The sequence below is a fragment of the Chrysemys picta genome, chromosome 8 (assembly GCF_011386835.1).
Source record: "Chrysemys picta bellii isolate R12L10 chromosome 8, ASM1138683v2, whole genome shotgun sequence".
Taxonomy (NCBI): domain Eukaryota; kingdom Metazoa; phylum Chordata; order Testudines; family Emydidae; genus Chrysemys; species Chrysemys picta.
In genome coordinates, this window is record NC_088798.1 from 38,689,542 (window position 1) to 38,715,830 (window position 26,289).

Sequence of the window (26,289 nt, forward strand, 5' to 3'; positions counted from 1 at the left end):
TAGGCTATGAAATGAAAGGAAAGTGGTATTAATAGAAACACATGATTCAGTGCAAAATGACTTGTCAGGTGACTTGTTAGGCAGATGGTTAGAAGTGTGAAGGAGAGAATGCTGGAGGAGAGTTAAAAAGCCAAGCTGTATTCTTCTTTATTATTGCAGTAGTGCCCAGGAGCCCCGGTCATGGACCAGGGCCTCACCGGGCTAACACACAACAAAAAAGACAGTCCCCAGCCCCAGAGAATTGACAATCTAAGAAGTAATGTGGAAACAGAATTAGAAAACTGAAACACAGAACAAAAAATGTACAAGTTAAACTACTTCTGAGGCAGATCTACTGTGGGAATTTTAGTCATGTGAGGGAGAGCATTGAAGGAATCACCAATGCCAGGCATAGACTCATATTGGAAATAGGGATATACATATTGACACCATTGCAAATATAGGGTTTGATCCTGCTGTCCTTATTCATGTAAGTGTCCATTCAGTAGTTTTATTTGTGTGCATATAGCAAGAAAGATTAAACTCATAATGAAATTAAATAAAAAATGTACACACACACTCTCCAGCCATTACACAAAAGGTACATCACATCACCTTATTTTCACACCCCTTGAGCCAATTCTCTATAGCTCACAGGCTTGAACATCCTTAGGGTCAATCAGGTTGGTGCAGAGCTGTGTGTGTGGGAGCAAGAGGTCAGGATACCTTATAACACAGGGTCCAGATTTGGCCCATAATATTTAAAGCACAGCCACAATCATTATCGCTCAACAGCCAAAATCCATATGTCTATTTCTTTCCTTTGCTTTTTTTAGTAACTGAAATTTGACACAGGAGTTTGTTTTGCTTGTTTGTAACCAGCTAATCCACTTAGCAGAAACAGGACAGATCTAACATCTGCATAATTTCTCTTTTCTTATTCATATTGCGGTGATGAGTGTTTTGTGCAGCAAGAATTAGTTTAATTTTCTCTTTGGTGCAGTCATTCAGGAAATCTCATTCACAGCACATACTGTTCCTTTTATTTTTTTGCAAAAAATGTGTACATACCGTTTACAGATATATTTTGGGAAATATATTTGCAAGCTCTTATCAACAGAGCATTCAGCATGTAATCATGTTGGTCTGATATTTTAGGGGTTCCTGTATCTAGAAAGGTATGGAAAATCTGACTATGATTTATATTGTGTTTGGACTTCCTGAGGCAGTTTTCCCACTGCCGTTCAGTTTTAGTTATATCATGAAACAAAGCTCCTTGGTTTTTATCAAGAACCAACTTATAGCAAACCATGTGTTCTGCCATGTATTGTTGTTTGCCCTTGAAGTTTAGTTTCTACACAGCTAATTAAAATATAGACAAAGTTTTCTTCTTGGTAATAGCTCCTTCAGAACTATTGGCTAGTTCTGCCAACATTCAAAAGAAAAATATGCCTAGGCCTATCTCCTAAATTACAATATCATTTACCAAAATTTTAAAGGAAAGACTTAGTAGGCCAAATGCTGCCCTCACTTACACCCGTACAGCTCTGTGTTCTAAGAAAGATTTTGATCCTTCCTAACTAAGATTAAAGGCCAACTTTTCAAAAGTGGTCTGTAATTTTGGCTGCCACAGTTTCTGGATGCCCAACTTTAGATGGCTAGGAGCCTGATTTTCAGAGTTACTGAGATCTGTAAAGTAGGCTCTATGCACATAACATTTAGACATCCAAAATGAGAAGCCATTTTTTTAAAATTTGGGCCCGTTAGTCATCTTCTAAGGAGGACAGGCATGAATTCAGTGGCAAAGTGAGCATGGGAGAGTTCTCCGCAAGAACGCACAAATAAATATTTCTGCCAGTGAGCATCAACTGAAAAGTCATTTTGCAGAACAATAAGGTAGTATAATGGAATTCATTAAACAGTATTCAAATTAAGCAATAAAACAAAGCATATTGTGCACTAATAAGCTGTTAATGCATTTATTGGGCCTCATATGCATTGTGAGACATAAGAGAACCACCCAAGTGAACCAATAGCCTTCTATTGCAAGGCTCTGCTTATTGTCACTGGGGAATATTTCAGAAACTACAGGAAATAGTTTGGAGTTTTACCAGTACTTACTTTGAACAAACAAGCATCATGCCAAAATATTGCCTCTTTTTTCAAGGATAGTGATGCATAGGGGAAAAAATGTGCCAGATATAGAAGCCTTTGCTTAGTTACATTAATCCAGCAAAACTCCCATTGATGGAGTTTGTCAGAATAAGGACTGAGGGAGCTTACTGGTCAACAGTTCTAGTTAGGCCAGAACAGGACCAAATTTTCTACTCTCATTCCCAGTGGTCTGTCTCACTGTTCTGAGCAGCTAGAACTAAGCCATGATTTCATTGTAGTGTCCCCTCCAGGCCATTACAAGCTGCAGTGATCACTTCAGAGGCAAGCTTTCTTCCTGCTTCCTTGCTGTAGCTCACTATTCACTTTGCTGAGGCTACTGTACACCTGACATAGCATCTACTTCTGCTCAAATCTGAGGTCAGCTCTCTCTCTGACTCCAATAGTGATACCCAAATGGTTAGGTGGGTAATGGAAAGAAGTTCCCCAAACATGGGGACACATCATAGGACAGGGCAAGTAACAGCTACAATTAAAATTACTAACCCTGAAAGAGTTAGAGGGGGGATTATTTCTCTGTTTTTCCAATATATTTACTTTGTGAACCGAAATACATTTTGTGACAGTCTCACTGTTTTCCCTGTAGGGATACAATTAGTCAGTTCTGTTTGAGTGGGTCTTATCACAGCTGAAAGGAACAGAAAGGTTTTTTATACCCCCATACATTGAAGAGGGTGAGGAGGGGTGCTCTCAGGTGTAGTACTTGAAACTACTTTTAAATGGACTAGATATCAAGGGTATGCCCCTTTAATCAGCTGAACTAGTCACTAGACATTTTATTTCTACTGAGTGGCTTGAATAGAATTTAATACAAGCTGACGACAAAACCATGCCTTCTAAATTTAAAGGCTGGTTTATGTACATAATGAAATCTCTTTTTGCTTGCAAGGAACATGTTCACAAGGCTTGGGTGTCAATTACCTGATAGAAATAGTATGTCTATGAAATGCTCATTGCTAGTCTGCTTCCTTTTAAGGAACAATTACTGAAAGTAACTGTTTTACTTCGTAATTCTTATTTCTCTAACTACCCTTACACCTGGTCATCCAGGATATAAGGATTTTTTTGGTTTTTTGCTTGGTGCTGAAAAGGATCATTTTAAAGTCAAGCGCACAGTACTTTAAGCTAATGTAGGTTTCATAATGCTGTTACAAAGCTGACATGTTATCTTCCTTGCAGGCTGATGTGATATGCAGTTTTGCACGTTGTGCCATCACTAATCACCACCCATTGTTTCCTTTCGGAAGCATTAATTCCCCCAGTATCATAAGAATGGAATCCTGTTATCTCCTGGCTTCTGGGAATATAATGCATGTTACCACTTTAGCTTTCTTTCCCTTGTGAACTGTTTTCTCAAGCTTAATACTAAAATAATTAGTTTAATTTAAGAGCATTGGGACAAATTCTCTTTGTCTCTTTTGGCTTCAGTCATGTTGGACCATGAAAGAATTGGACTTATTGGTTTCATATTTTACATTTTTGACTTTACAACTAACTTAATGCTGTTTAAAAAGGTAACTCTTGTCATTTTCTGGGCTGCTTTCAGCCTTTCTTGAATCAGAACTCTGTATAGAAGTATTTATACCAATTTCCTAATATACTTACAGTGTTCTTATTTCTTTAAAGTATTGTCCAACTAATCAGAAATAGTGGGGAAGGAAAAGAGGGCAAATGAGCTATCTGTTAGTTTAAAGGCATCACTTGGCATTGCTTTCAAGATATGAGCAGCTGTGTTTTGTGCTACAAGCAGATGTACACCGACTCAGTTACCAAGAAAACAATTAGCACTAAAGGTATGAAAACTGAAAGCCAACTCTATTTCATGTTTCCTCTTATTACAATGCCCAAGAGGGCAGTGGTAGAGGATGCTTTTGCAGATTTTCTCAAAATGAATGTATATGCACACACATATTCAGAATCATGGTGTGCCTCTTTGATAAAATGACTGAAATACACAAAAAGATTGGATGGGATGCAGTAAGACTGACTGTCTCCAAAGAGTAAATTCTTTCACCTTTATACAGACATCCATTAAGGCTTAGAAAATTATTGCACATGATCACTGTAGTCTCCAGCCATGCCAACAGGAGCTGGAATAAAGAGGAGGGCAGCACTTGTTATCCAATATTATTAACACACTAAGCTATTAGAGCAGCCCCTTTAATGGGGGTTAAGTAGCACCTGATTTGAAATACTGATGAATCAAGTACTGCATATGTAAGTCTAATCAACCATCTTTGCTAGAACATGCTGATCACTAAGGGAATGGAAACTAATTTGAAACAATAAATAAGGAAAGGAGAAAAATTGAAGGGGAAGGGTGAGGTAGCTGCCCAGCCAAGTAGCTTCCTGTCTGATCTATTGAGAGTGGCTTTTTTTAACCTTTTCTTTTTATGCTTGTCTATTTTCTTGGAAGCTTTTTGCTATGTGGATTAAAGGCATCTCAGACCCTTTAGTTGAGAAATACCAGTGGTCGTTATGTAAAGTGCAGACATAAGTCATCTCTGACCAAGCTGCAGCAGTGATTGTGTAAAATCAGAGATTCTATAACATCTCTCCCCACAATCTAAACTTAAAGATAGCTGTATTGCTTTTCTGAACAACATGTAATAAACAGGCTGTCATAATTATAAGTTCAAAAGCCCTCATTGTCAAGAAGTCAGAAATATATATTGCCATCCTTGTGCACTGTGGTAAACATCATCTCCTTTCCTTTTAAAGGTAGTTGCTTTACTTTGACAGTAAAGCTGATAACATTAACACCACTCTTTCAAAGCACTATACTAGAAGGACACTGCTCTTGCTGACAAAATTGGAGACAAAGTGGTTAAATCTCTTCCTAGTGCTTTGAAGATCTGAGAAATAGGTCCCTGACTTCAATGTACCCAACAGAAGTAAAGATGGGTCAACCTAGTGGTAACACTTTGTGATACTGTTTGGTAGACTTGAACTTGCAAACATTTCTTGAGAATGCGATGCCTCTGAAGGGACATTTGAATTGTATTCCCTGTAATGAGCTCATGTGATAGTTATGACATAAACATGACTTTACTTGCCTCTTTATTCAGCAGACACTTATCCATCCTCATCACCAAACAGGAATAATTACAACTACTGCCAAGCAATTAAAGAACAACTCTGATGACTTGCAAGGGGACCAGGACTTGAGGGTTAAGAGCTCAAACCTCCAGGATTCTGAGTACCTTCAGCATCCACCGAAATAAAAGCCAACATAGACCCTCAGATTAATTTGGCTCAGTCTTAATACTACTGCATCCCCCACCCAGTGGTTGTTTAACACATATCCACTAGTGATAACATCAAATGATCTCTGCTAAGTGTGAACTGAACAGGGCCAGCATTAGGAGATCTACTGCCCTAAGCAAATGCCCAGAGGGCCACTTGTACCAGATATCAGTCACCCATGCAAAGAACTCCACAAAGTTTTGCTGTTTTTAAATGTTGCCATCAGTGGGCCTCTTGCTCAGCCTGTACAGCCAGCCCTCTGCAGGGGCATCTTTGATGTACTTTTTGTCAAGGCTGGCTGAGAGCAATTCAGAAGCAGAACTACTAAAGAAGGCTTTATATCAACTGTATGATAGTTCCATAAATGGTTAGCTGTCCTGTCCCCATCTCCTCTTCTCCCCCCCGCCCATACTGTGGCTTAAATTGACTTTCTTGGCATAGAAAGAGTAGGCTATTTTAATAGAGACCTTATATTAATGGCACAGTAAATGTTTTTGTTTAATCATATGAAATGTCCAGTGTAGCATGATTATCATAAAATACTGGTGTACAGCTATACACACCTTTGATTTATCTGGAAAATGATTATCACAATCCATTCTGTCTAGGGAATTATCTTCTGGCTCAGTTTCTTTCAGGATTACACATAAATGAGGTTCCAGTTAGTGGCAGATATTTCAATTAAGACTATATTCTTGCTCTTTAGACTTCAGTATTTAGCTCTGATGCTCTGTCCAGTAATGTCAGCTTTGCTGGTGGGACAGAAAGCTAACAGTAGAATTTTGCTTGACTGATTTGCATCATTGAAGTAAAAGTGAGTTTGAGAATATCTTATTTACAAAAATGTAGTAGAATTATGTTATCCAATTGCACCACTAGGGCACTTCTGGTATATTTTAATAAGTGCATAAAAAGATACATAGTGATGGGATATAGTAAAGTTTCTTAGGACTTTGGATGCAATGACTTCTGGTAAAAGTATTTCAAGTCACTTACTGAACTCCTTTCAATCCTATTTTCATTTCCTGCTGCTGACTTTCTCTTTTTTTCTGTCTTTCTTTGTCTATTGCAGTGGCATTAATAAACTCAGTGCTGTACTTGTCATTCAGACACTAAGGTGCTAACACCTATTAATTCTTACTGTTTTGGAATTAAGCTGCTCCTGATTTCACCCATTTTTACTGGTCTAGTTCACAAAAATAAATTCTATTATATGGAAACACAAAACACTAATTCAGGCTTTGCAACAAATAAGTGAAATATATTTTTCAATATCACTTTGAAATAGAAGTCAGTTTAATTAATGCTAAATTATAATCTAAACCCCCAGGGCTCTTATGACACCCATATACACATTAAGTAAGTTCATCATGATTAATATTATTATGTTATTTAACAATAGAATAAAACCTGATTTTACTATTTGAGAGCGTATTTATAGTAAACAATCTATCTTTACCTGCTTTACTCTAATCATTGTATTATTTCCCCCAAACACAGGTTTTTGATTTTAATCTGAGGGAAGAAGATCTGGAATTTTTAGATTCTTTGAACATCAACAAAAAACTGATTCACCTAACCTATCCAATATGGAAAGGGTAATGTCAAACCAGATTGTTCTAACCCGCAACAACCGAAACACGAATACATTTTGAACTGCACAAAACTGTTTTACATCTACATTGTTCTATTACCTTTAAAGCTCCTGTCAGTAGCTTATGATATTGATTATTATATGCACAAAGTGAATTAAATGTGGCTTAGTTTCTCTCTGTCTCTTTCTCTCTCTCTCGCTCTCTCTCTCTCTCACACACACACACACACACACACACACACACACACACACACACTCTCTTTTCTTAATAATCAGTTTCTCTGCTGTCCAGGTCTTTCTATAATATGTGCTTTGGATGGTTTTGAATTCAGCTGCTACTGTATTTGAATTCAGCTGCTACTTTTTGGGACCCTGCTTCAGTCAAGACTTGGACTCATTTATACCGATTGGAGTTTTGGCCCTGCGGCCCAGATTTTCTAAGGTATTTGGGCACCTAGTGAGGCACATAGTGAGATTTTCAGAAGCATTTAAGGTGCCTAACTCTCATTGAAATCAATAGGAGTGAGCACCTAAGGGCTTTTGAAAGCTGCATTTTCAAAATCTAAATATCTTTAGAAATCTGACTTTAATTTCAGTGGAAGCAGGATTGTCTCCTGAATCCAGCTTTCAGTTATGGGCAAAACTCCTTTTCACTTCAGAATACTATAATGTATTCAAAATAATTTTCTTAATAAAAAAATAAAACAGTACTTAGTACATCCATCTGTGCTTTCCATGAGGGAGTTAGTAGCCCTATTCTATTTTACAGATGAAGAAACCAAGAGGTTAAGTGACTCGTGCAAGCTCATATAGCAAGTCAATCACAGAGATGGGAATAGAACCAATATATCCTGATTTGCAATCTGGGATTCGAGCCATTGGAATGAGCAGAGTGCTAAATTCTGATATTTGTTACATTGGTACAAATCCAGAGAAACTACTGAAGTTGGGTGTAGTTACACCTGGTTTACAGTGGTGCAACAAAGATTAGAATCTGACTCAGAGTCTCCATTCTGTAGTTGACATTTCTCCCCTTTTAATTTCTTTTTGTAAATTCTTCCAGGACACTGCAGGCTATTCTCTGAACTCTTCCTCAGTTGGGCAAAGCTACACTGTTGGCACTCTTACAAGGACCATCAAGTCCTGACTTACTTGAAGGAACAGCCCTGATAGCTCTCATGGTGCCTGATCGCCAGTCTTCATTTTGTCTTATTAAAGAAACACACACTTTTTGCATTCAAAGACTCAAAGGTTTGACTGCACAAATGATTGTGTGCAAGAGATTGTGGGCAGTCTACAAAAAATGTACAGAGTGGATGGTGGGGGAGTCGCACTCAGAGGCTTGCTGTGTGAAAGGAGTCACTGATGCAAAAGTTTGAGAACCATTGCTCTAACTCAGGGGTTGGCAATCTCTGGTATGCGGTTCGCCACGGTAAGCACCCTGGTGGGCCAGGCCAGTTTATTTACCTGCTGACATGGCAGGTTCGGCTGATCGTGGCCCCCACTGGCCGCTGTTCGCCCTCCCAGGCCAATAGGGGCGGTGGGAAGCAGCGTGGGCAAGGGATGTGCTGGCCGTGGCTTCCCGCCGCCCCTATTTGCCTGGGACAGCAAACCACGGCCAGTGGGGGCCACGATCGGCCGAAACTGCCGCGTCAGCAGGTAAATAAACTGGCCTGGCCCGCCAGGGTGCTTACCCTGGCGAGCCACATGCCAGAGGTTGCCGACCCCTGCTCTAACTACTGGATGCAGTAGTTAAACTTTCCCAGTCGCATGGTTTCCTAACACCCAACTTTTTAAAAAAACATACTGGTGAAGTGGCTGCTGTATAACAGTCCACTGCTAGACATTTAAACTGGTATATCCATCCCACTGAAATGTGCTTTCTCATATATTTGCGATCCAGGAACAGTGTCCCTTTATTCTCTAATTCTGGGCTAAAGATGACCTTTCTCCTGATCTGGAACACAGGTAATTCCAGAGTAGAAAGTTCAAATGAGCCATATATATGGAATTTCAAAGATGTTAGGTTTTATAGCAGGATAATTTTGGATGTATTCAGTACAGCATTCCTTCACAGTGGAGCCAGCAGTCATTTTAAATTTAGGAAACTTAAGAGATCTAACAGAAAAGTTCCCTTTCTGTCATTTACCGGGAAGAATGAAATGCTAGTATAAACTAGTTCATTAATAGACAAAAACAACAGTGGTAAGTAGTGCAAATACATATTCAGGTGACCTACTGTATCCCCCTGAGAGCTTATCAGTAGCTGTAGAGAAATTTGTGGCCATTTCCTATCCGATATAAAAACTCATAATGTCTCTGTTCACACTGGTTTTGAGATGGCATTCCTTAAGTAATACCTAAGTTTAAAGGTCATCATTTTCATAGTCTCATTTCTTAACAAAATTTGGGGCAACTGTTATCTCAATAGATCTTCTGAAATTTACCTGATATTAATTATACAAGAACTTAATCATCTTAATTGGCCTGCAGGTTTACTTTGACAAAAAATGTTCATTTAATGTAATTTAAATTTCGGATTGGTACAATAAGGGTGTGTAGCAAGGTGGTTACCCGCTCTTGCCTGGAAGGGCTTAAAACAGCCCTGGGAGAGGGCTGGGGCAGGGGAAAAGCTGGGCTGATTGGCAGAGCAGCCGCAGCTGGGGCCACCCCCCAAACAGAGCACAGCTGGCCCTTATAAAAGGGCTGTGAGCCAGGGGCTGAAAGAGTCTCCCTCTGGCTGAGGAGGGAGATGGACCTAGCTGCCTGAGTGCTAAAGGGTACTAGAGTGAAGCAGGGCTGGGGAAAGGCCAGAGGAGTTGGGGAGCTCCAGGCCAGCAACTCCCCAGGCTGCAGGGCCTTGTACAAGGCTCCTGGAGGTACTGGGTTGCAGGGAAAGGCAGCAGGTCCAAACCTCCCTTGCCTATGATTACTGGCTTATACAGACTGTAGTCGGCCCCAGTGGAAAGTGGCTAGAAGGTGACTGGCAGAAGCCCATAGGCGGAGGCAAGGTAGGGATAGAGGGTTGGGGGTTTCCCAGAGAGGGGAGACCCATAGAGACTGGTGGGGGTATTGCCAGGGGGAAGCCCCTGGGTAAAGGGGCACTGGGTCTGGGAGGGGAACGGGGGCCCGCGGCAGCGGGACACTGGCCTGCAGAGGGTGCTCTGAGGGCTGGAGAGCTAATTCCCTGGGACGACCAACAGGAGGCGCCGCAGGGGTGAGTCCCACCCCGTTACAGGGTGAAAGAAAAGAAGAAGGTCACAGCACAGCCAAAAGAAAGATATTGGCCAAACTCAGTCCTGGTGTACATGGGTGCTTCTGTGACTTGCAATGGAATAGCAAGCCAGTCAGTTCAATTGTGTTGGTTCAATTGTGCAAAGCCTGGCTTTACAAGGGCTGATTTTGGTATAATATATGCAAAACAAAACTATTTATACTGAAAAAGTGACAGGACAGTAACACTTCATGCTGTGATGGGGAGTACCCAGGTGCGGAACCAGTTTGAGATGTCTTGTTCAGACCATAAAGGTGATAAACTCAGTAGATGCGGAACTCACTAGATATGCAGTCACCTCCTGATGGCCAATTTCTGGAGCAGTAACAGAGCTGCATGGAGATGGGCACTCATTAGTTCTTTATGCATTCTTATTGTCTTAAGAGAGGAAAGTATACAGTTTAAAAGGAGTAGAATGCTAGAACCTCTGAAGGAAGGGGATTCTCCTTCTCCATATGGATTCATTATGGAGAGAACCTATCCTTGGACGAATAAGTGCACAACAGAGTTAACAAGTTCTTGCCTAGCTCTGACTTCTTTGAAGCTCCACTTGTCTTTTCACAGTCAATTCAGGCTAGTTAAACAGCCTGTAGCAAAATCAAACCAAGAGTAGGCCTGGAGTTTGCATCCTTTCCAATACTGGATCAGCTGTTGTGACTCAGAAATAATGCTTGCATAAGGCAAAGTACTTATTCTCAGATGTCAGGATAAGAACAGGAGTTTTTCAGCCTGTTCAAGAGGCAGAAACAGAAAAGTTTGGTTTTGCCTGTGCTCCTGTAGTTTGTAACCCAGTGAAATGCACCAAAAGGTCTCATTAGAAAGCAACCTTGGAAAAAGTGCAGAAGAGCAGAAGCAGAGGAAAAGGCTGGGAGAGAAGAAAAGGGGAGGCACCTGGAGGACAAAAAGATCACACAAAAAAATAGAGGAAAGATAGTGACAAATAACATGCCTCATGCCTGTTCTAGGGAGAATATCTGAAAGGGTAAGAGGATAATTCAGCCTCCATGAACCATTTCTTGTTTGACGAGCTGCCAACATGGATGTCAAGTAGGGGTGGTCGACCAGCATTGATGTTGGATTTTGTGATGTGGGCACCTGATTCCTGTGAACTGGATTGAGATTACCAAGCCATTTTACATAGGCCACTGAATAGTCAGATGAGGACAACTTTCAGTCAGGACCATTTTAGGCTGGATTTTAAGTAGGCACCTAAAAATGAAAGCCTATTTATCTCACTACAGAGATACCCTGAGTCATCCAGTCCCCAAGTACAGCACGTTACTTTCATGTATTACTACCTCAGGGTAAGGTTACATGAGAACGTATTTCCTGAAAAGGAATACATTTAAAAAGATACTTATATTCCACTTAGTTGTCTTAATAAATAAGGGGTGTCACTAAAATATGCAATTTGTGTATATGAGGCAGTTACAAGGGGATGCATATGTCAACCTCAAGCATGATTTATTTTTGCATGACTTTTCTGACAGTTGCAATTTAACGGCTGTATTTTCCTCCAGTCTCAAAAACTTTCATGATTCTAGTTTTGTGGTAGAGGAGTAAATGTCTGTTTTCAAGTACAATTTTATCTGAGTCATTTAGGGAAAGGTGTGGCGCAATTGAAACATGACTATCAACATAAGTAAAACGAGATGCTCTGGTCTGTGTGGCACTGTTATTGCCAACTGAATTGCATATAATATTGTGAAATAAAATATCTAATTTATTAAAATCTAAATACAAAGGAACATCACAATACACAATAAGATCTGGGGTGGGGGTAAAGAGAAGAGTGCAAGGACGAGGGAAAAGTTAGGTTAGCCACATCGACAACCCAAGTAAGGGTTAATATTCCAAACACGACAGAATAGTATTTCTTTCAGAAGTTTAAAAGAGTGAATAAACCCCATGTAACTCTCTCTCTCTCTGTCACACACACACACACATTATTCTCTATCCATGGAGTATCCGCCAACTATCTCTCAACACCAGTGACTGTCATGGCCTTTTTTGTTCTAATAATAAATAATTAATTTAAAATATTTAGCATTTTTCAAAATGAAAGTGCTTCACATCTTCAGATATTTACAAATATTAATCAGTCCTCAGGATGCACACACACCCATACCACACCACACACACCACACCTCCCAGCCCCCCTCCCGTGAGGGAAGTTCAAAAGGTAAGCGTTTTTTAATTTCTTTCTTTCTTTCTACAGATGGGAAATCTGATACCCAGTGAATTTAGGTGAATTACTCATGGCTACACAGGGAGTTAATGTCAGATCTCAAGTACTATTAGCTACCCAAAACATGGTCATCCCTCTAGCCCACACTGCCTTTTATAGATAAGAACTTCCCCACAAAAGGGGATCAAGTATAACAGTGTAGCACAAAACAATGAGAAATGTTCCATTTTTAGAGGCAAAAACAACATACCTTTTATTCAACTCATTTCACAAGTGTTACTTTTAAAATCCACAGCTGAAGCAGAAGCACATGCAATGACATATAAATGGCACACTGTGACACTATTTTTTGGTATGGTCTCCGTCATTGTCATCCTGATTTCTTTACCTCTTAACCCTACCTAGAGAATCTCTTGTGAGGAAAGAACAGAAGAGATGCTGGAATTTCCTTCTCATCTGTGACAAATCCTAGTTTGGAACCTGTGGTCCTCTAGGCATAGGAAAGGTAGATGTTGGAATTAATGGGCAGGAAGGGGAAGAATCAGAGATGGATTAGTTATTTGGCATAAAGGTCCATGCCTATGACCCCTGGCTCTGGGGTCAATATGCTCAGGGGCAGCAAGTTATATGAGCCCGTGGTGCCCGTGCTCCAGAAAATTCAGGGCCTGGGGGCCCGGCTCCATCAATGTTCAGGGCCAGGTCTCTCCCCCAGCCGCCCTGCGCGCCTCCCCTGGAGCATCCTCCAGCCCCGCCTGCTGCCCCTGCGCACCTCCCCCGGAGCGTCCCTACCTGTGCCCTGGGCAGCGGGCGACTGCCCTGCCGCTCTGCGCTGTGCTCCCTCACCGGTCACTGCCGGCTACAAAAGGGAGCGGCGCTGGCGGCAGGCTGAGGAGGGAGGAGGCGCATACATGATAACAGCCCCACCCCCATCCCTGGCACCTACCACAGGGAGGCGAGGAGGCTTCTGGACCTGAGAGGGGCCTGACCCCTAGGAGCATGTGCAGTGACGGTGCCTGGTGAGTGTGCTGCCAGGGAGGAAGTGGGGGTCCCTCCCCCGGAACTCACTGCTGCAGGTGTGGGGAGGGCTGGGGGACTGTGGAGTCCTCCTCTCTGGCCCCAACCCCAGCCAGAGCCCTCATCCCCGGACCCCAAACCTCTGCCCTAGCCCTGAGGCCCTCCCACACCCCAAACCCCTCATCGCCAGCCCCAGCCAGAGCCCTCATCCCCCACACACCCCAACCCTCTGCCCCAGCCCTGAGCCCACACTCCAAACCCCTGGGCCCCACCCCATTAATTTTGTTATGTGCACCAATATGCAGGTGGGGGGAGGGGTCAGGACTTTGACCCGTTCTGGACACCACCAAAAATTATACAAACCTGCCACCCCTGAATATGCTGTCATCGCACACAGTCAAGGAGCTCAAATGGAGCACACTGCCCGCAGCATAGGCCATCTGCTCTCAGGAGAGAGGCAGGTCCTGCCATGAACATTTGGAGCTGCAGGAGCCTGCCAATGTCTGCTGGTGGAAGAGGGGAGCCCAGGCCTCAGTTGTTGCTATCCTAGTGTTGGCGGCAGAAGTGGGGTCCTGGCTGCTGCTGTGATATTCTCGGGCAGCAGTGAAACGGAAGAAGACCTGCGGTGCCATTGTTTGCCTCCAGGGGCTGAAGGAGGGAGTTCTCCTGGCCAAACTACTGCTTTCCCAGGGTAGCTGATGTACAGGGTTCCACTCACCACACGCTTGCCCAGGCAGAAGGGTCTGTTAGCTCAATCCAGTTTGTTTAGCAAAGTGGGCATCTCGACAGGCATTTCAAGCATGCTAAGCCAACTAGAAGGAGCCAACACGATTCAAACACAGTCTTTCCCCCTGTGGGGCACTGCTGCCCCTCTGGAGCAAGGATCCCAGAGATGGTGACATTGCCTAGTGCCTGACGCAGGGGGTAGCTGGGAGGTGGGAGCCTGGAATGTCTTTCAAGGGGTAAAAGAATGAAGTCATTTAGTGCTAGGTCTCCCCCCACCTCTGGCTGAAATCTCGGGTGTCCCCAGCTCCTCATCTGAATCCTGTCGCTGACTTGGCTATGAAATCTGGGGGGAGAAGGGAGAGGAAGAGGCTAGTCCTGCTTTGTACCAAGCTAGCTCCAGTGTGACTCCTCGAGGGGCTCTCACCAGCTTTGAGGCTGGCTCCTCAGCGCCTCTTTCCGTGTGTGTTTTGTGTTAAACACCCACCCCCGATCTGCTACAGCCACTGCAGCAGGAGGGAGAAGAGATTTAACCCTTCCCAGCTGGCAGCGGAGCGCTAGCTCCGGCACAAGAGAAAAGGGTGGGAGGAGAGCTGAGTCTGGCTGCCCGCAGCTTCTCTGGTTGAATGATTTCAGTTAGGGCACCGCACCCTATCTAGGGTTCCGATCTCTAATTTAGCTGTGTTTCAAGGAACCCAGCAGAGCAGATGCAACGCAATCAGTCTGTGGTCACTGAAGAGTTAAAAAAACTGCTTAAATCTTCTCTTTAGAAAAATATGAAACCCAAGGGGTGGAGACCACTAGCTAAAGGAAACGTTTAAAGCCAATTTGGCTTTGTTATGCAAGTTGAGTTCCTTCTGGGGCAGCAGAGATGCGGAGTGCAGGCAATGCAGTGGCTTCAGAGACTGAACCCTTTCTGAGCAAGGTAAGCATTGGGAGCACAGTTTGGGACGCTGGCACTAGGAAAACAGCTTTTTGGTATAAATCCCCATTTAGAAATCAATGCTCCGAGTGAGTCTTCCCCAGAATAAATGATGGATTACTGACTCAAGACCTTCCTTCATAGGCAGCTGAGTCTCCCGTTACTTTCTGCTGGAGTAGATGTGGGTTTAGCTTTAATTATTATTACTCATATTTATTATGGTACGGTACCTAAGGAACATCCAGGAATGGAGGCCCATTGTGCCAAGCACCATACAAACACAGCGTTTATGTAGTTTCTGCTTTGTGATTCTCATTTTGATGAGTGAAGTAGAATAGCCAGTGTCCTTAGCAGCTGTCAACTATTCAGCATTAGCAACTGTTTGGGCAGGAGTAGGCAAAGAATATTTCACAGTAAAATTACACAAATTTGTTAGTGAGATCTCTGAGAGAATTTGATAGAGAAGTAATAATCTGATCACTCAATAAATCACTCCTGTATATCACACCTTAACATGCTAGGCACCTGGGACTCCACTTTCTGCTTCTCTAACTTCCATAATCTTTTATTTTCTGCTTTCCTTGCATTATTTAACACAGCTAATTTGCTTTTGTTTTACTTCCATCCTTAAGTGGCACCTATAATTTTACAAGCCTTATAAATTTACTTTTTTGTGTGTTTATACATGTATATTTGTATTTGCAATAACTAAATTCCAAACTGACATTTGCTCATTCCTTTGTTTCAAAACATGTTTGATAGCTTATTTTATTTGCTTTTCTGAATTTTACACTGGCACAACTTTTGCAAAGGATGATCTCGCCAAATAGAAATGATTAGGGGCAGCTTTTCTGTTTACAGCTTTGAGATGGGTCTCTTTACACATATCAGTGAGCACCCACCCCTTTACCTCTTCTCAAGATGGCATCAATAAATTGCAGAACTGCCCTCCCTCACAACACATTTAGAATGTTAATAGTGGAAAAACAGTGAGGTCGCTCCAGTCAAGTGATTTTCATGCCGGACTTATTTTGTGCATTTTCAGTTGCATTTAAAACAAATCAAGCCTTTTCTCTTTCTAAACCTGAACTTTTAAAAGGTGTTTCCTATGTCAAAAGTTTGAGAAATTGAGAGAGATATATGGAACCTGCATTTTCCATTGACTTACCTGGGATCCCTCGCACTGGGTGAGATCCAGACACTCAGTGCAAGCCCCATTGCCTCCTACTTATTTGTGCAAATCTGCATTAAGAAAAAAAGTTTATTGGATGAGCTTTATCTATTTAATTTGCTGAACCATTTTTTTTACATGGTGGGGGGAGAGGGTGAATGGACCTTACTGATTCGTTTGTGATCTAATATTTAAATCTGACATGCAGTGAAATGAACAGATTGTTTTATATTGTTTTCAGTTTGCCACCTTGTTTCCATCCCTTCCTCTGACTCTTTGCTTTGTTTATGCCCCTGCTTTAAGGGCTGTGGCGTCTGAGGTTACCCAGAGAGTACCAGACACTGGAGCCTCCACCTCAAAGATACTGCCACAAGTGTGGCCCGTGAGGTTTCTACTTGACTTCACCCTCTGGTGGGTGGCTGGAGAAGTGCCGCTCAGCCTGGAACCATGGGCTCTACCAGCAGCCGCCAGAAGAAAGTCTTCAATGACTCAGTCAGCGATTATGTCAACACTGAAATCATTAAGAAACATTACAACTACACAGGGAAGTTAAACGAGAAGGCAGACAGTGGAATAAAAGTGACCTCAGTGGTTTTTATCATCATTTGTTGCTTTATCATCTTAGAGAACATTTTTGTCCTGCTGACCATCTGGAAAACCAAGAAATTTCATCGACCCATGTACTATTTCATTGGGAATTTGGCTCTCTCAGACTTGCTGGCTGGGGTAGCTTATACTGCCAACCTTTTGTTATCTGGACACAAAACCTATAGTCTCACCCCTGCCCAGTGGTTTGTCAGGGAAGGCAGCATGTTTGTAGCTTTGTCAGCCTCTGTTTTCAGCCTGCTGGCCATTGCCATTGAGAGGTATATCACCATGCTGAAGATGAAACTCCACAATGAGAGCAACAGCTTCCGCTCCTTCCTACTGATCAGTGCCTGCTGGGTGATATCCATGATCCTAGGGGGGCTCCCTATTATGGGCTGGAACTGCTTTGACCACCTGCAGAGTTGCTCCACTGTGCTGCCCCTCTACCATAAGCACTATATTCTCTTTTGCACCACAGTTTTCACTGGTCTTTTATTATCAATTGTCGTCCTCTACTGCAGGATCTATTCCATGGTCAGGACTAGGAGCCGCAGTCTGACATTTCGAAAAAACATTACCAAAGCCACGAGGAGCTCAGAGAAATCTCTAGCCTTGCTCAAGACAGTGATCATTGTCCTGAGCGCATTTATTGCCTGCTGGAGTCCCTTGTTCATCCTACTCTTGCTGGATGTGGGGTGCAAAGTGAAGGCCTGTTCAATCCTCTTCAAAGCTGAGTATTTCTTAGTACTGGCTGTGCTCAATTCAGCCACGAACCCTATCATCTATACCTTAACCAACAAAGAGATGCGGAGGGCCTTCATCAAGATCCTGTGCTGTTGCAAATGCCCCTCTGCAGATTCTGGGGCCAAATTCAAGAGGCCAATCATAGGAGGGATGGAGTTTAGTCGAAGCAAATCTGACAATTCCTCCCACCCACAGAAGGATGAGGGTGACTGCCCGGAGACAATCATGTCTTCAGGCAATGTCACCTCATCTTCTTAGAAGTATCCATCGGAGGCATATTTTAAAGCCTCCCCTTTGAAACCTGACAGACAAGAAGCTACCTGCTCACTGTAGCAACTCCAGAGAGATGGCCTAAGTGAGCAAGATAGCATTAGTTCTGAAGAGGCAAGCAGGGCACTTGCAAGGGTGGAGTTCAGGAAGTGGGACAGACTGTTTTGGCTTGAAAATATTTCCCTCTGGAGCATGTTTTGTCTTTGCACTGAGGCAGACTCAGGATTGCCAGGAGTATTCATAACTTGGAAAGACTGATGCCTTGGTGAAATGGTGCCGTGTGTGTGCGAGTGTGTGCATGACTGAGAGGCAGAAGGAGGAGGGTGGGAGAATGAATTGTTTTTTTCTTTGTGAAGAATGTGAAGTTATTATTTCTTTACTTGCAGAAAAAGCCCTGACACAAAAGATCTTTCTGTACCAAGTTTAGGGATAGCTCTACTATCCTGGGTCACAAGTGTTTGCCATTTGGCATGTAGCAGGAAGGAGATCACACCAATGTAATCTAGATCACTGACAACCATAGGTTGGCATCACTTTCCTGAGTTTTTAGATGTAATAAGATTTCATCTGCGGAGTCCAAAGCTTTTCTTTAGCAAGATCAGTTCTGTGAAGTTGTGCTGAAAATCCATATTACTTTTAAGATCATGAGCCAGATTCTGCATTAGATTGCATTCATATAACCCCAAAGAAGTCAATAGGATTGAATGGGAGGAGCTCAGAATAGCATTTGGCCCCATAGATCTATTGATTTGTTACATTTAGTATGAAATAAATTACATGACCATAATAGTTACAGGATAAAACTACAGTTAAAGAGAAAATGAACATGTGATATTTGACAAGATAAATATAATACAGAAGCTCCCCGACTTATGCAAGGCGTTTCATTCCGGAACGCCTTGCATAAGTCAAGTTTTGCGTAAGTCTGGAACGTATCTCCAACAATTACCCACACACACACACACACACACACACACACACACACACAAAAAGCTTACGGAACTTACGGAACTTTTTCCGTAAGTCCAGATTTCCATAAGTCGGGTTTGCGCAACCCGGGGAGCGTCTGTAGTATCAAGTACTATTAGCATCAGTGTTTTTGACTGAGTAAGGACAGAGTAAATACTGAAAAAGAATTTCAGGATTTGGCCCACAGAGTTTCCATAGTAAAGATTGATTAGAAAATCTGTACCATGAAATTCAGAGAAACAAAAAAGGACCTTTGTCCAAGTGAAATGGCTTTTGATGACATATAAATGTACTTCCATAACAAAATGCAAGAAATTTTTTGACACTTACTTTGTGTTCTTTGTATTAGAATGTTCATAATTTCAGCAAAGATGTCTGTATTTTATCAATTCACGTAAGAAATACCTTTAATTTAAATTGAATGTATTTGTTTTATGGCATCATTTCCATTACAGTATTTTTCTAACCTGCATTAAGGGGGTTGAATGTATACAATATATATAATTAACGAGATGCAGAAGTCTTCAAACACCTAGAGCATTATTATAACAAAAAAGTGTATCGGGGTAGCTGAACAATTTATTAATGTACAGTTATTGTTGAAACCTAGAAGTGATTTTCTATAAAAATGTTGTCTTTGTAGTATGATTTCCAGTGCAATTAAACTGATTTTTTTCTTTGTTTTTAAAAAATAGTATTTAAAATGTTTGACTTTTATTGTTCAATTTGCACATAGCTTTATTGATTTCTAAACATTAATAAACTGATTTTTTTAAGATGCTACTCTCACAATTTTTTTTGTACTGTCATCAAGATATGGAGCATGATTCATTGATCATAGACGTCAATGGAAACACTCTCATTGATTTCAATAGACATTGGATCAAGCTGATTCTGCATGATATTTCTGTTCAATTAAGGACAGAGATCCATAATGACACCTTTATTTACAAGGCAATATAAAAGGGTACAAGAACAGGTGCTCCAATAGAAAGGTGATGGGTGCCAATAAAAGAACCTGGATGTATCTATGCTCCAGATCAAGAAATTTCACTATGGCAAATAATGGAGATTACTGCAGCTTACTGTCCAGAATAGAGTAAGTGAAATACCATGTAATTCAGGAGATCATGCATTAGAAATTAAGTTATATATTAACCAGTCCCATTTTTGTTATATTTATCTGGGGGGGGGGAGGAATCTTTAAAAATAGTTGTGAATTTTGCTGTCAGCTTATTAAAAACATCAAGGTGGTTTATATTTAAAATATAAAGCCAGAGCCTCAACTGGTGTAAATCAATGTCACTCCACTGACTTTGTTAGCTGAGGATCTGGCCAATGTTTTTCAGTAGCTACTGTATTTCTTCCAAGATTTGACTCTTCCATTTCCCCTATTGCTGCCATTCTCTCTAGGTAATACTTTAAAAGTTTCATTGAGCTTATACAGGATACAGTTGGGGCGTAAAGATAAAACTCACCTTCTTATGCAGTACGTCATTTCTGTGCAAGGTTTACTGTGGGAAACTGGAGCCTACTAACTGGGGAAGGCTTTAGGTCAGAACCTCTCACTTCCTGAAGGAAATTCCAAAAATGCCCTGAAGACAAAAGAGTGGAAACAGACTGGAATTTCTCTCCATCTGTCTGCCTGTACGGAAGGAATGATTTCATGTATGCTCACTTCCTAGGCTTTTTAATTACTGTCCTGAGCAAAGCTGGAAAAAATGTCAAATCCGTATTTGTGCAAAAGATAAAACTTTTCTTGGCTTAGGCCTTCATTCTGGCAGTGACTTAGGGCACTGAGGGGTAATAGGGAATATAAGCTAAATCCTCTGTGTATCATTTATTCTCCTCCCCACCACGCAGAGGGCTGGAATGAGGATTATGCACTACTTACATTACACTTAAGCCCTCAGAATGAGAACTGATGTAGTTCAATAGATAGAACCCAAATCTCCATCAATTGCCCTATTTCCAGCTGCTGTATGGCCATGGGCAAGTAATTTCCTCTATTCTTTTGTTCCCTCTTCCCACCCTTTGTCTGTCTTGTCTATTTAAGTTGTAAGCTCTTTGGGGCAGGGACTGCCTCTCACAATGTGTTTGTACAGCAGGGGGCCAGTTTTGATTGGGGCCCTCTAGACACTACTGCATTTCATGCAATAAATAGAAAGTGATGTGTTAGCCTCATACTAACCCCCTCTGCACATGGGTCTATATCAGCCTTTATGAAGGAACTCTTCTGATACAGATGACTGATAACTCACTTCCTGGCTAGTTAGGACATACCTGCTCATTCTCAAAGAGATTCATACTTTGGGAATACAGGTGATGTCATATATAATAAAAACTAGGGGTTCATGCCAGGAAGTGAGACGTACAGATCTACTTAACCTCTTTCTCTCTTTTCTATGTGGATTCTCTAGGCCACTGACATCTATTGCAATAAATCAACTCCCATTGTGGAGTTTCATCCTCAGCATGGTGATATACCTCTCAATGGCAATGGCCAGCAGGCTGAAAACAGAGGCTGACAAAGCTACAAACATGCTGCCTTCCCTGACAAACCACTGGGCAGGGGTGAGACTATAGGTTTTGTGTCCAGATAACAAAAGGTTGGCAGTATAAGCCACCCCAGCCAGCTATTGAGCATTCTACCCTGTAGAACAGGCACCTTCCTACTCCACAGAGCTGCTCCCTGTACACGGGGAGTCAGATCCATTTCACTTTCATGGCAAAAATAAGTTTTCACTGCTTTTTACTCCTGTTAGCCCGGCTGAGCCAACACAGCAACAAGAGAGGGAGCTGGATTGTATTCCTCCTTGTGGAACATCAACAGAATTTTACATTCCATTCCAATTAGTTACCTGTGCAAAACCAATGGGTTTCACAGGAGTCACCAAGGGCTATGATCTGGTCCCTTTACATTTTGTTTCTGGGACATAAAGGGCTTGAAAACAGCTGTATCTTGGCACCTGGGAATTCTCCTGGTGCAGAGTTCCCTGGGTGAGGTAGGGTGAACAAAGTTGCTGTGCCATCCTCCTGTAGTGACCAATGTTTGTAGGGGATGGTAGTGGGAATATTATGTAATGGAGGAGTTGTGGTCAGAGTGCTCTATACTCCAGAAGTTTGGGGCCCACAGTGCAGTCAAAGTGGGATGTTCAAAGTTATTCTAAGGAAAAGCAATCCCTGCATCTGCTGTAAATTATGTTGAGAACGGGGTCCAAAACTGGGGAGACACAAAGGTAGCTATAGTCTTGACATCATCCAATCCCTTTGACAAATCACCCTCCCCACACCAGCTCAAATCCACTCTAAGGCATCCCTCATTGTAACTAACTACAGAGCTAACAGTTCTCCAAGTATGTAGAGAGGATTACATTGTCTTTGGAAGGAATCTCACAACATGAGCTCTTTCCAGCATTTAATTTTGTCTGCAACCAGTGTCCAGACAGTCCAAGTGCACTTCACATTACAAGTCACCTCTACTAAAGTTGGAATTGCTATCCTTGGAACCTGCTCTCTTCCCAATGCCAGAATTCACAACAGGATGAGTTATCCTACAGGCAGGCAGCCACTGTGCAAAATGAACTCAAGGAAAGAGATTATGCTTAGTGGTTTAGCCACTCTTATGTACGCAATATGTTACTCTTGCATATATTATAGAGGTCACAGAATTAAAGTGTTGCAAGGAATAAATGTGATGAAAGAAAGGCAAGAACAGGATGCTTTGTACATTTCCACCCGTAGTTTCACGTGAGGTTCCGGTGCATGGATCTAATTTTCTTCTTCTCATATAGTTTTTTTCATTGCAGATGTCTTACTGCAGTTCCATCTGTGGTTATTACTTGTGGTTATGTCAACAGAGCGGCTATTATAAGTATAATTTCAGTTTCCCCAAAATTTGGTTTTTCGCTAATTACCTGTCAGCCTTGAAAATGAAATTAACACTGCAGGGACCTGGTAATCAGACTTTTCCTTTTCACCCCCACCAAAGTTCTCTGCCCTGCAGGTAAATCACTTAGGAACTCCAGTAATATTAACTCTCATTAAGCACTCTACCACAAGGTGCTGTTCACAAACTCCTACAGGGCACACTTCAACTAGCCTTTTTACACACGAAAAGTGAAAGTTGACAGCCATGTGGCTATGGATGAAGAGCTAGTGAAAGCTGTAGCTATGGGAATGACACTTTTACTAGAGCAGCGTTTGAATCTCTAAATGTACACTAACAACAAGGAGTCTGGTGGCACCTTAAAGACTAACAGATTTATTTGGGCATATGCTTTTGTGGGTAAAAACCTCACTTCTTCAGATGCATGGAGTGAAAGTTACAGATGCAGGCATTATATACTGACACATGGAGAGAAGGGAGTTACTTCGCAAGTGGAGAACCAGTGTTGACAGGGCCAATTCAATCAGGGTGGATGTAGTCCACTCCCAATAACAGATGAGGAGGTGTCAATTCCAGGAGAGGAAAAGCTGCTTCTGTAGTAAGCCAGCCACTCCCAGTCCCTATTCAAGCCCAGATTAATGGTGTTAAATTTGCAAATGAATTTTAGTTCTGCTGTTTCTCTTTGAAGTCTGTTTCTGAAGTTTTTTTGTTCAATAATAGTGACTTTTAAATCTGTAATAGAATGACCAGGGAGATTGAAGTGTTCACTTACTGGCTTTTGTATGTTACCATGCCTGATGTCCGATTTGTGTCCATTTATTCTTTTGTGGAGGGACTGTCCGGTTTGGCCAATGTACATGGCAGAGGGGCATTGCTGGCACATGATGGCATATATAACATTAGTAGATGTGCAGGTGAATGAGCCCTTGATGGTGTGGCTGATGTGGTTGGGTCCTCTGATGGTGTCGCCAGAGTAGATATGGGGACAGAATAGGCAATGAGGTTTGCTACAGGGATTGGTTCCATGATCTACAACCTATCCTGGAAAATGATCCCTCACTCTCACAGACCTTGGGAGGCAGGCCAGTCCTCGCTTACAGACAACCCCCCAACCTAAAGCAAATACTCACCAGCAACTACACACCACACCACAGAAACACCAACCCAAGAACCAATCCTGGCTGAAACCAAACATTTATACGGCAATTAAACAGCCCCTTGGCCCAAGCCCAAGTCAGCTGGCACAAACCAGCCATGGATTTTCAATTGCAGTGTAGACATACCCTAAATATTCAGTGTTTAACTGGTATATTGATGTTAGTTGAGGCTTTAAAGGTCTTGATCTTGCACCATTGAAGTTAATGGGAGTTTTAGCATTGGCTTCAATAGGAACAGTATCAGGCCCATAGTAAAAACCAAAGATCCATTGGGTTGCTTGAATATCACTCTGTTTTAAAAAAATAGTTCTTACGTCTGCTTGCACGCCTGTCAGTCACTACAGGATTTCCCTACCATGCTGAGAGCAAAGTTGATTGTGCCTGTGAGTTTCAGAATGAGACACCGTGACCTCTTGAACCTCAGCTCCACCCTTCACTGTCACACCAAAATTAACTGTTATCAGAAACAAAAAGTCTTCATCAGCAAAAATAAAAAATTGTTTTGTTTGGTTGAGTGTCTAGAGTAGACCAAAATGAATCAACAGCAAGGACCAGCAAGCATTTTCAAATTACAGTCACAGCCATAAAGCTATTTTAAGAGATAAAAATCCTTTGCTTTATGGAGATCATTCATTTGATCTTCACATTTGGGGAACTCTATGTTATAGTCAAACACAGAATATAGGCTTACTATAGTGGGTTATCAAACCCTGGAATACATTAAAAAAGCAATACTTTACCACTTACTAAACCCCTAGACCTCAGGCAGACTTCAAGCTGCTTGATATAAGTAAGGAATTACAATAGCTAATGAGATTTCCCTTTCAGCTCCCTGATTTGGAATGTAACAACTTGTGCATACAACTATATCATTGAAAATCCTACCTCTGCTTCAACGGCAATGTCTCTGCTTCCTGCTTCATTGCAATATAATCCTGGAAAGAAGCAAACCAGATTAATGGTGTGGCAGATGATTGTTAGGTGAAGGAATTTCTTATTTACCCGAGTAAAACTCAGGCTGGGAGTTAGAATGCTGTTATTTTGTGGTTAATGTTATTTCTCTTTTGACAGCTCTATTATGGCAATTACATTTATTTAAGATTTAAAAATGGAGAAACAGTCTAATTTCATTATGATAATTTCCCATAATGGAAAAAGTGCAAGGATCATGTATGATGCAAAGCCCATATGTGGAGTGTATCAAAATGTCAAATCTTTTTTAAAATTTGTATTTGTTTCATTTTATTGATGAATTTTGCTCTGAAGAACACTGTGGTTCATAGTCATCTTGATTTGTTCTAAGAGGGAGTTCGGGTGTCACGGTCCTTTTGCACAGAAAGTTCTAATCTCCTCCACACAAGAGTCTCACGGCTCTTGCACTCCTGTCAGTCACAACAGGATTTCCCTACCATGCTGGGAGCGAAGTTGATTGTGCCTGTGAGTTTTAGAATGAGACTCTGTGGCCTCTTGAACCTTAGCTCCACCCTGTGGAAACAGCCGTTGTGGAAGGTCATACTCACACAGGATGAGAGACTTCAGAAAATAACTTGGGCAAATCCCAAGGAGGGCTCTGAGGATAAGGACTGAGACCATGAATTGGAGGATGTATTTGAGTTGGCATGATCCTTGTGTCTTCCCCGTGCATTCTGTGCATTGTACCTTTAATAACGGACTCCACCTCTGGTGTGACAAATTGGAAATTATGTGGCAGATTCTAGTAAATGCAAAAATAGATACTTTTGATTAATTAAATATGAAAATTAAAACAATCACTACAGGATCCCTTGTGTTATTCACATTGAATGATCTTTGCACTTTTGCTAGTAGTGATTTTGAAATACAGTAGAACCTCAAAGTTACAAACACCAGAGTTATGAACTGACCAGCCACTCACATACCTCATTTGGAACTGGAAATACACAGTCAGGCAGCACCAGAGACAAAACAAATAAACAAAAATAAGCAAATACAGTACAGTACTGTGTTAAATGTAAACTGTTAAAAAAATAAAGGGAAAGCAGCATTTTTCTTCTGCATAGTAAAGTTTCAAAGCTGTATTAAGTCAATGTTCAGTTGTAAACTTTGAAAGAACAACAGTAACATTTTGTTCAGAGTTACGAACATTTCAGAGTTATAAACAACCTCCATTCCTGAGCTGTTCGTAACTCTGAGGTTCTAAAGGTGTTGCACATTCTGAGGTAAACATTCTGAAGTGTTTAAACAGAGTTTATTTTTAGTACTCTGATACTTTTCACACCATATTCTAAACAGTGATACCATCTCTGAATAACATGTACTTGCATGAAACAAAACAGAGAAGACTGCTGCACGCAGCAGAGCCCTTTTCAGTGCTACTTGAATGGAGAAATTAGGCCATATTCAAGGCCAT

General features: G+C 41.7%; 2 protein-coding genes across 7 annotated transcripts in view; both read left to right on the forward strand.

Annotated features, from left to right (window-relative positions):
• Positions 1 to 7,165, forward strand: part of LOC101942561 (uncharacterized oxidoreductase ZK1290.5-like) — an 87,185-nt gene extending 80,020 nt beyond the window's left edge. For 4 of the 6 annotated variants that reach the window (XM_005300879.4, XM_005300878.4, XM_005300883.4 and 1 more), the window contains one exon: positions 6,898 to 7,165. Coding sequence is in view for 3 of the 6 variants with exons in the window: in XM_005300878.4 (XP_005300935.2) it covers positions 6,898 to 6,999 (102 nt within the window). In the remaining 3 variants the exon portion in view is untranslated. Of the gene's footprint in view, positions 1 to 6,469; positions 6,515 to 6,897 lie in introns of all 6 variants that reach the window. The other 2 variants (XR_006172282.2, XM_005300881.4) reach the window with 1 other exon arrangement.
• A 6,982-nt stretch (positions 7,166 to 14,147) lies between these two features.
• On the forward strand, positions 14,148 to 19,632 carry S1PR1 (sphingosine-1-phosphate receptor 1). Its single transcript, XM_005315607.5, has 2 exons — positions 14,148 to 15,115; positions 16,587 to 19,632. The coding sequence occupies exon 2, from the start codon at positions 16,731 to 16,733 to the stop codon at positions 17,871 to 17,873; it is 1,143 nt and encodes a 380-aa protein (XP_005315664.2). The 5' UTR covers positions 14,148 to 15,115; positions 16,587 to 16,730; the 3' UTR covers positions 17,874 to 19,632.
• The last annotated feature ends 6,657 nt before the right edge of the window (positions 19,633 to 26,289 follow it).